The following is an 11,777-nucleotide window of genomic DNA, read 5'->3' as shown; positions in this document are numbered from 1 at the left end:
TCGATCTAATCATGCAGAGAGGCGAAAGAGAAGGATGGAAAATCGATCTGAACAGAGAGAAGAAAGAGAGAGATAGAAAATGCTGGATTGAAGAAAAGGATAAAATAAATTAAAATGACAATATAACCCTTTTGATATAGTCAAATCATCATCACGTGTTCATTAAAGCTTTATGCATAAACAAAAATAATAGTTTGTGACTATGAGTTATAAATAACTCCTCAACTATTTGACAAATTTAATTTATCTTAATTTTTATTAAACAAAAAAAATTATAAAATAATATACCACTTATAAAAATAAAAATACGTCAAATAAATAGTAAAATAAACTATATCTTATAAAACTTGCAAAAGTAAAAATAGGTCAAATAAATAGTAAAATAAATTATGCCTAAGAGAGCCATAGTCCCTCAAGGGGACCTTGTAAATTCTAATCTAAAAAAAAGATCGAACCCCAGAAGTAAACCACTTTACCAAGTAAATGGAAATCACTGCCATCAAAACCATAATTTGCAAAAGCTGTGATATGAATCAATAATTTAAAATCAACATAAATGCTTACTTGCTTATTGGTTTTCTCCAATGTCCTGATCTTTTCCCAAGTGATAATATGGGCCACATCATAGATATTCTGTGTCATATCAATAATAATGTTAGGCATTTATAGGTAACTTTATGTTGGTGAAGATTGATTAATTGCAGTGTAGAATTCCATCATAGCTAGGTGAAGATTGGTTATTTTTATGTGAATGCTCATCTCGTACTCATTCCAATGTGTGATGAAAGTAGATAAACGTGAATACTTATCTCATATTCATGCCAAGTGAATGTTTGAAAAGGTAAGTTAAAGATTATATGCCAAATGAGGGTGTACATAGGTTAGTCAATCACAATGGGTGGTAAATGGGTCAAAATGACTTTAAGTCTTTAGAAAAAGAGCCCAATGCCAATGGGTACTGGGTACAATATCTAATATTTGGTTACTTTTATAAGTGAACTGATTTCAAAGGGCCGTTAGGAGGTGGAGCGCCCAAATGGTCTAAGGTCTTGAGGCTATATCACTTATATCGGGTTTTGATATATATATATATATATATATTTGTAGTGAGCGTTTTTTCTCTACAATAAATCTGACATAGGTGTGAGGATGAACAACCAACCATATTCTCCATTAATAGTGAAGTAGATCTCATCTTACCATGGACATAGACAATCTTGCAAAACTACATAAATCCTTGTGTGTGATTGTTTGTTTACATATTCCATTCTTTTCTGTATTGTTTTTGGTTCTCGTTTTCTACTATATGGTCACAAGATTCTTGAAAATTATTATCTACCTTTACAAATTAATGAAACATTATAATATAGATTAAATATAAGAATAGTAATTAACAATCAATATTTTTTTTTGGGGGGAGGGGGAGGGGGAGGGGGAGGGGGAGGGAAGGGAGAGGGATTGATAAATCAAAGAAAAAATTGTATATTCACTCAATAAAAGTTAGTATATACAATAGGGAAATGAATAGAAAAATAGGTGAAATGGGGGGCTTTGGAACTATTGTGATTAAGGGTAGAATATAGTTGTGGTGGTGAAGGACATCATATCAACTATGGCGGACTCAGGTGCATCCAACTTGATGGCTTCTTGGCTAGCCCTTATGAATTTGGGCACAACATTGCTTACATATTCGTGAGCCTCTCTCACAGTCATCTTCTCCCTTATCTCCTCACTGAAATTGGTCAAGGTGTGATCACCACTGAGACTAACAGCTAAATGCATCACTTCTTGTTGAAACTCTGAAAGCCTCCTACCTTCAATTGCACTTGTTGTGTTCTTTAATGGAGTCACCTCTGGTAGCACCTCTGTAAAAAGACCAAAATTGGAAATCTTATTAGATTCAGCTTGTCTGGTTGAACCAGTCACTTTGTTCAACTGAAACCAGCTTTATTTCTGTTTGGCCACTTGGGGTTCGCAATTTTTTATCAGGCCCTCCTGAATTTAACCTGCCCAATTAGGGTGAAGAAATTATAAGTAAAAATACTTGGGGGAGATGAACGCTCTCTAGTTGCACAGTCCTGACGTCAACATGAGGTCAATGAGTGGGTGTACATGGGCATCAACTGGAGGTGAATTTTTTAGATTTCAAAGGGTGAGAGCAATCATTTCATCGTCCTTTGTGTACAGGCGTAGGGTCACATGACTAGGAAGCTTTCATTTCCTTTAAGACTTAATATATAAAAGTGTGAGGGGAGGAAATGTTTCTTGTGGGGAGTACAGTTCTTGCACATGTGCGAGGGCTAAAAGGGAGCACAAAACGATATCATTTTCCATTTCATGAGGGTGGGCCGGTCATGTCACTCCCACGTGTCTAGACGCAGGGTCACACTCTCCCACAAAACCCTTTTTCCCATTAAAGGGAGAGGGTTCTTGAAAAGTAGCATGGCCCCTTGTGCTAGCACGGGGCCACAAGGGCGGTGAATTTCACATGACTCAGGCAATACATCAATTCAATAATAACTTGAAATTCAGTGATAACTTGAATTGACTCGGACCTAGTCTGGTAATTAATATCTTAAATTTGGTGAATTTTCATGACACCTCAGTCTTCACTCCTCACTAGGTTTCATGTTTTTTGACCACGGTGTGACTTGCCTGAGTCAAAACTTGATTTTTGAGGTTGCTAAGATGACCTAAACAACTAAATACTAGACAAATTGAGGGAAGCATGAGACTTGTGATTAATTTGAGAGAGATACCTGGACAATCAGTTCTAGGTGAGGTTAGTTCTCCCACAACCTCCTCAAATGTCCCTGCCCATGCATCTCTCTTAGTCAAGAAATCAGATGAAAGCTTGAACATCTTCTTTACTGTTGCAGGTATGAAGGATTGCTCATACTTAGAGGTCCCCGTAGGTCCATTTGGGCTACTAATCACTGCAGAAAAAAAATTTATTTTATCAGAAGATGAAGAAGAAGATCAAAGCTATCTAGTTTGAAACTGTAAATTACCAGTTCCTTTTTTGGTCAATGGTGAGACCATGATCGTAGGTACTCGAACTCCCAATCTATCAAACTCGAAGTAGTAAGGGGCAGGTCCAATCTTCCCATCAGGGTTGGGCACATTTACAGGAGTTGGAACATGATCAAAGAATCCACCATGTTCATCATAAGTAATCACCAGAAGAGTTTCATTCCATTGAGGACTAGATCTTAAAGCCACATATACTTCCTTCAAACTTTTTCCCGTTTGCTACATCATGAGAAGGATGATCATCGTTTGCAGGTAAATCAACAAGGTCGAAGTACCTTAGCTCAATCACAGTGAAGTTGGGCAATATCCCTTCTCTAGCATACCTCTTGAATGTGAGTTCAAATTGATGGAACAGGAATATGTGTCTCAATTTTCGCAAATTTCGATAGACTAGCGTTGTGGGAACAGCCTAGAAACAAGCCATTTCGGTTAAATGATATGGTTCAATTCGATTCACAGTGTTATAAGTAGAAATCAAAATCATACTGAACCATTTATTAAACGGTTGAGGAGGGGAACTCTGCCGGTCCGGTATAGAAATACCCAGACACAGCTAGGTATTTTCATACCTAGCTGCACCAGGCGTTTCTTGCAGACTGGCAGATTTCTTTTTCCCCAAATGGTCATTTGGTTGTAAGCAATTTCATAGAAAATGAGCTGAAAATTTACAATCAAAGAAAAATACATTAACAAGTTATTTCTTTTTGTTTTTAGTAGAAGCCATAAGTAATTTTTTGATATAGGAAAAGGCTGGCATGTTGCTAGGTGCCTAACCTATTTCACACTCTCTACCTCTCCTTTGAAAATGACTCCCATGCCCCTACTTGCCCATCTTTCCCACTCATTGGTGCACGTCGTTGCTAGCTAGCTTAGAGCAACTGGGCAGCATGCTCAACTCTCTCCCGTTTAATATAACATAATCCATCATCTAAAATTGGGAGAGGGTTCCTTGAAAGGCAGCGCATTGGGGCTAATTGGAGCATATGTGTGGAAGCATCAATAAGGGCGAGATTTTTGCTTTTCATGAGGGGTGAGTCGATCATTTTGCTCCCTTTGTGTCTTTGGCTTCTTTTTTGCTTTTAAATTTTAATTTATTACTTTAAAAAAAATCATAAACAATTTCATTAATGTAGAATCAATAGAACCTTGGGGATGTCAAAGATGCAAAAGGGTGTAACTTGTTTAATAAAAAATCTAATCAAAATTTAATTGGTTCAAATAATTTATTTTTAAAAGAAAATTCAATACCTATTAACTAAATGATCTTATTTTGTAAATCAAAATCAAACTGTTTATTAAATAATTTCATCGTTCCAATGTAAATGATTTTGATTTGGTATTGACACACTTACCTGGAAATAGATACCAAAATCTAGTCCATCCTCATGAAGAGAATCAAAGATGGTTTTTTGTGGATATCCTCTAAATATCTAAAACTTGTCTACACCTATTTTTCCATAAGATGTGGCCGGGTAAGTGAAGAGCCTATTTGGCTGAGTTGATGCTGGAATGGAAGCAAACCATAGATCAAACACAGCCAAATTCACTAACCAGGGAAGTAAAAACTGGTACTGAGTTGGGATGGAAGCCTTTCATGACAGCTTCTGACATTTCAGTGGACATGGATAGAGCTTGTTCTACAAATCCAGTCATGGTAGGAGTTTGGTTGCCATTGATTCCGAAGACCTGTTGCCTAATTTCTTGGTAGGAATGACTGAGATTCGGGTCGACGTACTCGATGTCGTCGGTGACACAGATCAATTGGGATTCTGGAGTTTTAGTAGACACAGGATTGCACTGTGTGCCATTGACACCATTGATCAAAGGATTAACTGATTTCTGCATCCAACCTATCATATGATCAAAGGATCGGTTCTCCATCATAAGGACTACAATGGTTTTAATGGGTTGTTGAGTAGAAGAAGCAGAAAATGTGGATTGAAACACAGAAGAGAAGATGAGGACAATGAGGAAAGAAGAAAGGGATGTAGATGGTTTTGTTTTGAAACGCTCCATATTTTGTGCTACAAAACAAATGGGTTTCTCTCAATTTTCCTGATCAGAGAGTAATCTATGAATAATATTAATGAAGCTGCCCTCATATATATAGTGTTAAATTAATGAATTTTTTAACATAGGAAAAAATGTGTCTGAATCAGCTCCCCACTTAGGGAGAGGAGTTACCTTCCTACATGGGATCCCATTGTTTATGAGGTATTCAAACTACAAGTTAAAGCATTTAATACACCATTGACTAATGGTCTAATACTCCATGGACGATGAAATCCAATATGAGAAAGTTACCACATAGGAAAAGGAACATTCTTAGGAAAAATTGGTATCTGAAATCTTACAATTGCATCAATCGTCAAAAGGGCTTTGGGGAATGAAAGCTAATTATCTAGAGGGAGCACTAGTCATGCACCAAGTTGTTAAAGTGGGATTTTTCATGGTGTTTTGAGTTTTGACATGAAACACAATTTGATTTGAAGAAGAAAATGTCATTGGGCACACCTTGGGCCATTCACACGGGGGTGTTTAATGCTCTTCATTGCTTTCAGTGAAAGTTGAATGATTTTCATTCAACCTCAGTATGATTCGATCCATGCAGCTGTGGGGTTAGTATAAGCCCGTGGGACTAGTCAGGCCAAAGCCCTGGATACCCATGGTTAGCCCAAAAATAAAAAAAGCCCAATTTAAAAGTTTTCACAGGAAACAAGGTAATAGAATTATAGAACAAGCTGAATCATAAATTGCCCATGCTACATGCCACTTTCTCATATTTATTTATTTATTTTTTTTGCACTTTCGAATGCATTGGGAATAGACTCAAATCCTCTGCGGTTGGGAGGATTTTGAAATGCACTCCAGCCATCCGATGCTCACTGGCACTCATTGCCTCCTGCAGAGAATTTTTGTGCATTGAGAATGCCTTTCAAGATTACAAATTAATAGAAAAAAGAATTATACTATGAAACGTTGTAGGATTAAATTCCAATACTCCCTACATACGAAGAGAAACTTTTTTTTTGGTAAATCAAAAGAGTAACTGATGTGTGAAGGGTTTGCCTGTTATAATTAGTTAAACCAGTATGATGATAAAAACAATGCTTAGATCAAGAATTCCTTAAGCAACAAATTACTGCAGGTTTGCAAGATATATGATGGAAATATCATCCTCCTATGGGTCTTGCCAAAGGTATTGCATGACCATTTTAGAGTCCCACTTTAATTTGGAAACAACGAAAATATCTCTTCCTTAAATTCTTCTTTGATCTGATTATAACCAGATTCCAAAAGGGTAGTTACTTTTCGGAGAAGGCATCATATGGGTTTTTTATATTTATTCTATTTTTTTATGTCATCTATCAAGAAAACCTTGAAAATATATTTTCCTCAATCTTAGTATCCTTTTAATGTTTTTAGGGGGCAAAATTATGCTTTAAATAGAATGCTTTAAATTTGCACCAGCAGGATTGATCTTTCTCATATATATATATATATATATATATATTTTATTGGATGTAAATTCTGTCATTTTACATAGATTCTACAAAATATATAAAATATACCAGACAATAACAACCTTTTTTGGATAAAAACAAACAAAGGAGAAAAGGTACTTTCATTTTTTTTTTTTAATATTCTAATTTTTTACTCTTGACTTAAAGAACTATTAGGAATAATAGGTTTTAAGTTATAAATTCACATATAGAGATAGTATAATTGAGACATTCTCATTCTCAGGCTCTGCTCCATACCAGGATGGAATTCTATAGCACCGTTTCCCACATTTGAGGGAAATTAAAATTTCAGATTTTAGAAACAAAATCTAATAAGCAATGTAGAAATCAAATGCTATGGAACACCTCCAAAGGGACCTAAATCCCCTATGAACGTGTATATTGCCAAGCAATGGCCGGGTATCTAACCCATTTGGTCCTCTAGCACTTAGGGTTGTTGTCTTTCTATTCCTTCATAGTTAAGAGAGTTTGCCTCTTGATTTGGGTCTGTAGGGTTGCTAGTGTTGAGTGGTGATCACTCATGCTCTTCTGGGTCTGCCCAACAAGTCTTGAAGGGAACCCATTTAACTATTTTACCAAAAAAAAAAAAAAGAAGCCCTTTTACTATCATAATTTCAGCCCAAAAAGAGTGAGAGTCGATGAAGTCTAATTAAAAGTTTTTCCATTTCAAAGCTAACAAAGGAGGAAATAGATATAAAACTACAAAATGATCTTCATCAATGAAGTAGGCATGGGATGCCAGGATCGATCTACCATTGGAGACAACGTGCCGCACATGATATATTTTGAACATTTTAACATCATTGGGCATAGTGACATTTAGATTTTCATTCCCACGGATCCATACTAACCCCACAACTGCATGGTTCAAGTCATATAGGAGTTGAATGAGAATCATTGAACTTTCATCAAAAGTGAAGAGTACTAAACACCCCGAGTGAGTGGACTAAAGAGCAAAGAGGAGGAATCGAACTCAAAAGCACACGCTTCCTGATGCGAAGATCCCTTGCCAACTCCACTACCACCTTGATCACTATAGCTATTTGATAAAAAGTTATCACCGGCCAATTGAATCATGTATGAATATGGCCCTGTGTGACTTTTAGAGAACTCAATATATGTAGAGTTTAGATAGATAGATGCCTATCACTACATCAACATATTAGAGTCAGAGAATAAAGTAGCAAGATTTTAGATAGATAGATAGATGCCTCATCACTAAAGAATCTTAACATGATAGTGGAACAACTTTGGAAAATACTAGAATGAGAATCCTATCTAGTAACAATCAATCTCCATTTTACAATAATGATGTTCATCTACAATGGGATATTCTCCTACTCTAACATGTTATAAATAGCTTCAACAAATGGAAAGAGTGAAACCAAAGACTTCCAGGATCTGGCTTGTGGAAATAGGAGTTCCTTTGATCCATTGAAGCAACAAGTATGCCGCCTTTTCATGGTAATGGATGCGAAATCGCTGTGGAGGGGCTAAATCCAAACCTTCCCCATAACTGCAGAGCTATCATGAAACGCTCTGAATCGGCGGGTTGCGGAATCTCTACAGAGAAGCTGTATGAGCATCTCTACTCAGGAGTGTTCTTAGACCACAAAAGAAAGGTAATAGTAAATTCCAATCTATGTATGTTACATGCATAAATTGATAGCTAGGTTGATCCCAAGATTTAGTATCTCTAGGGATTGATAGTTAGGCGATTTACCGTTGTAGTTGGCCTCGCTGGGTATTGTCTTCTTTGTGTTTGGTGCATCTGACTTTTTTTTTTTCTTCTAAAAACGGATATCCAGGCCTTCGGCTTAGCTAATCCCGTGTGGGTCTATACTGATCCTACTACCGTATGGACTAGGCATATCAGAGTTGAATGAGAACCATTCAACTTTCACCGAAAGCAGTTAAGGGCACTAAACACCCCGTGTTTGTGACCCCAAGGAAGTAAGATGAGTCAAACTTAGAACCAAATGCTTCCTGAGGGGAAGGTCCCTTACCAACTCGACTACCTCCTTGGGGTTGATGTATCTGACTTGATTAGCCAGTTTTCTGGTTCCTTTCTTTTTTATTTTTCTTTTTTAATACAGTGGACCTTCTTCTTAAGTCGTTTTCAGTCCAAACAAAGTGATCTTATATGTTATCAATAAGATGTAGGGAAGCACAAAACCATAGCTAGGCTTAAAATGCCAAGTTTTTGTGATACAAATCGGTGTTGCATTTATTGAAATTAAATTCTTTTATTTTATGCAGAAGTATTGGATTGATCCAAAAACAGGCTATAACTGTTTCATGCTATTTGCAAGAGATCTTTCAATCACTTGGGGTGATGACAACCGTTACTGGAAATGGGATTCTTTGCAAGAAACAAGGTTCTTAACAATAATTACCCTATATATATATATATATATATTGCACCATCTCATGTACGTTGTTCAGATTAACTATAATATCCAACTAAGCATTCTGTTCTATTCTTGATTAATTTTCATTCACAGCGATGTGCGTGTTGACATAGCTGAACTCAAAAACGTCTGCTGGCTTGAGGTGCGAGGAAAGTTTGATACATCAAATCTCTCACCAGGAGTCATGTATGAGGTTGCATTTGTGGTGATGCTGAAAGAAGCCTCCAATGGATGGAATGCTCCACTGAACTTAGAACTCGCACTCCCTGATGGAAAGAAGCAGGAACATAAAGAGAATTTGCAGTACAAACCCAAAGGACAATGGATGGAACTAGTGATAGGGGAGTTTTGGACATGTCAAAATATGGATGGAGACATACAATTCTCCCTCCTTGAAATCAAGGGTGGGCAATGGAAGAATGGGTTTATCATCAAGGGTGTTATTATTCGACCAAAAAACTGCTATGACAAACCACCACACCATCATGGCCACTTTACAATGATCTCAAGGGATCTTTCAATCACTTGGGGCGACAACCAGCAATACTGGCATTGGTACTGTTTGAATGAAACAGGGTAATGTTGAGTAAAACCCTATTTTAATTTCTTCCACCACCTCTTACAAGAATTGTTCTAAAACTCTCCTGAGTCAACTCGATTCTATGATTTTGATGTTGTGAGTGTGCTCCATGGCAAAAAATCGAGAGGGGTTTAGTCTCACATCGATTGAGTTGTGTACGACTGTCAAGCTTGTGAGCTTGGGAAAAGCCTTTCCTTCCTGATGCCAGGACTAGACTTTAGGGTTGGACATTGTCAAATGGTATCATGGCGGACCCATGGCCCCTCTCCAAGCTACGGGAAATTGATGCAGTGAGTAAGCTCAATGGGGAAGTGGGTCATCAAACACATCCAATTTAAATTGATTATTTAGTTGAGTTTTAAGCTTTTAATTACACTACAAGAAACTCATTCATTTTTTTTTTTTGAACCCCAAGGGTGTAGCCGAGTTGACAAGTGACTTTTGCCTCAAGAAGCATGTGGTTCTAAGTTCGACTCCTCTTACCTCCTTGGGGTCACTCACACGGATGTTTAGGCACCGTTTGATAACGTTTCTGCTGTTTCTGTGTTTAAAAACAACAGAAATGATTTTTCACGTTTCTTGGAATAGAAACAGATTTTTGGTGTTTGATAAACTTGTTTCTCGGATCTTTCGCACCAAAATCTCCAACACTGACAATTGCGTCAATGACTACCTTGAAGGATTTTTTGGTGTTTGATAAATAAGTTACCTTTTGATCGATTTTTTATCGGACATTTCACCAATATTTTGGCCTCAACTTATTTCTAGAAACAACGAAACATGTATAACTATTAACATGTTTCACCATTCATGTTTCTTGTATCATAAATTGTCATAAATTTCCATTTCCATTTCCATTTCTAAAGATGGTGTCTTAGTGCTCTTCACTGCTTTTGCTGAAAGTTGAATGATTCTATTTTTGTTAGGGAAATTTTTTATTTTATTTTATTTTATTTTTTTATTATTATCAGGGATGAGCTTTTTTTGTTCTATTTCTAATGTTTATCTTTGTTCACAGTAACAATCTTGTTGATGTAGCTGAACTTTTAAATGTGTGCTGGCTTGAAGCGAAAGGAAATTTCAACATATCAAAGCTCTCACCAGGAATTGTGTATGAGGTTTCATTTATTGTAATGCTAAAAGATCCTGCATATGGGTGGGAAGTTCCGGTGAATCTCCGACTCGTACTCCCCGACGGAAAAATGCATGAACGTAAAGAATGCCTTCAGCACAAGCCTAAAGGACAATGGATGGAGCTTAAAGTAGGGGAGTTCAAGAAATGTCCAGGAAATAATGGAGAGATACAATTCTCCCTCTTTGAAATTGAAGGTGGTCAATGGAAGAAAGGGCTTGTTATCAAGAGTGTTGTCATTCGTCCAAAGAACTAAGTTAACTAATAGTTCTAAGAAGTTTATGTATCTAAATAAAATGGAGCGTATCTATATAATATGAAATGCAATAAATAATCATATGGTAACTTCTTAAAGTTACCTTATGAAAATTAATAAGTCCTTTCATGCTTTAATTTCCAAATGATTTCAATTTGCTAAGATGGCATTGTTTACATCATATTTTTTCCCCTAATTTTAATCAGATCGATCATGATCATATTATTGGTAATACCTATATCCAAATCCATTTGTTAATTAACCATATATAGGATAAATTAATGGATCATATTTTAATCAAACCTCCTTACAGCATATACATATCCAGACTTATCAGAGATATACAGATTTGAATTCAACTACTTGAATCCTATTTCACCATTCAACTCTAATTAGTGTCATATGTGTTGTATTTTTTTTTTTTTTTGGGTATGCACAACCACATGGACCACATCGATTGTGTCATACTGGGGCTGATGAGAATCATTCAACGTTCACTGAAAGCATTACAAAGCACTAAACACCCCATGAGAGTGGCCCCAAGGAGATAAGAAGAGTCAAACTCAGAACCACATGCTTCCTGAGGCGAAGGTCCCTTGTTAACTCGGCTACCCCTTGGGGTTGTCATATGTGCTGTAAACGAAAAATCAAAACCTATGAGAAGAATGAATTTGGGAAAAAAGTGGTGGTATTAATATAGAGCCAATTGCATAGATGCATCAATTCATGGTTAGGGATGAATTATTATTTTTAATTTTTAATTTTTTGGTATAAGCTCTTCCATAATATAAGAAAGGAAATTGATTGAAGAGTGAGGGTAAGACCATTAGAGAGGAGGTGC

General features: G+C 36.5%; 1 protein-coding gene and 1 pseudogene across 1 annotated transcript; one reads left to right on the top strand and one right to left on the bottom strand.

The window, feature by feature from the left end:
- Positions 1 to 1,566: 1,566 nt before the first annotated feature.
- Positions 1,567 to 5,049, bottom strand: LOC122093872 (annotated as a pseudogene).
- Positions 5,050 to 7,943: 2,894 nt separating this feature from the next.
- LOC122094252 (lectin-like) lies at positions 7,944 to 11,059 on the top strand. Its single transcript, XM_042664991.1, has 4 exons — positions 7,944 to 8,179; positions 8,817 to 8,935; positions 9,062 to 9,544; positions 10,567 to 11,059. Exons 1-4 carry the CDS (start codon positions 8,006 to 8,008, stop codon positions 10,934 to 10,936), a joined length of 1,146 nt encoding a protein of 381 aa, XP_042520925.1. The 5' UTR covers positions 7,944 to 8,005; the 3' UTR covers positions 10,937 to 11,059.
- The last annotated feature ends 718 nt before the right edge of the window (positions 11,060 to 11,777 follow it).

This window comes from Macadamia integrifolia, chromosome 11 (genome assembly GCF_013358625.1).
Source record: "Macadamia integrifolia cultivar HAES 741 chromosome 11, SCU_Mint_v3, whole genome shotgun sequence".
Classification (NCBI taxonomy): domain Eukaryota; kingdom Viridiplantae; phylum Streptophyta; class Magnoliopsida; order Proteales; family Proteaceae; genus Macadamia; species Macadamia integrifolia.
This window is presented reverse-complemented; position numbering and strand designations above follow the sequence as displayed.

Excerpts from the sequence above, each read along its gene's own strand:
- LOC122094252 (XM_042664991.1), top strand. The coding sequence starts at position 8,006 with ATGCCGCCTTTTCATGGTAATGGATGCGAAATCGCTGTGGAGGGGCTA. Across the intron at positions 8,180-8,816 it reads TCTTAGACCACAAAAGAAAG|AAGTATTGGATTGATCCAAA; the intron begins GTAATAGTAAAT and ends TATTTTATGCAG. Across the intron at positions 8,936-9,061 it reads GATTCTTTGCAAGAAACAAG|CGATGTGCGTGTTGACATAG; the intron begins GTTCTTAACAAT and ends TTTCATTCACAG.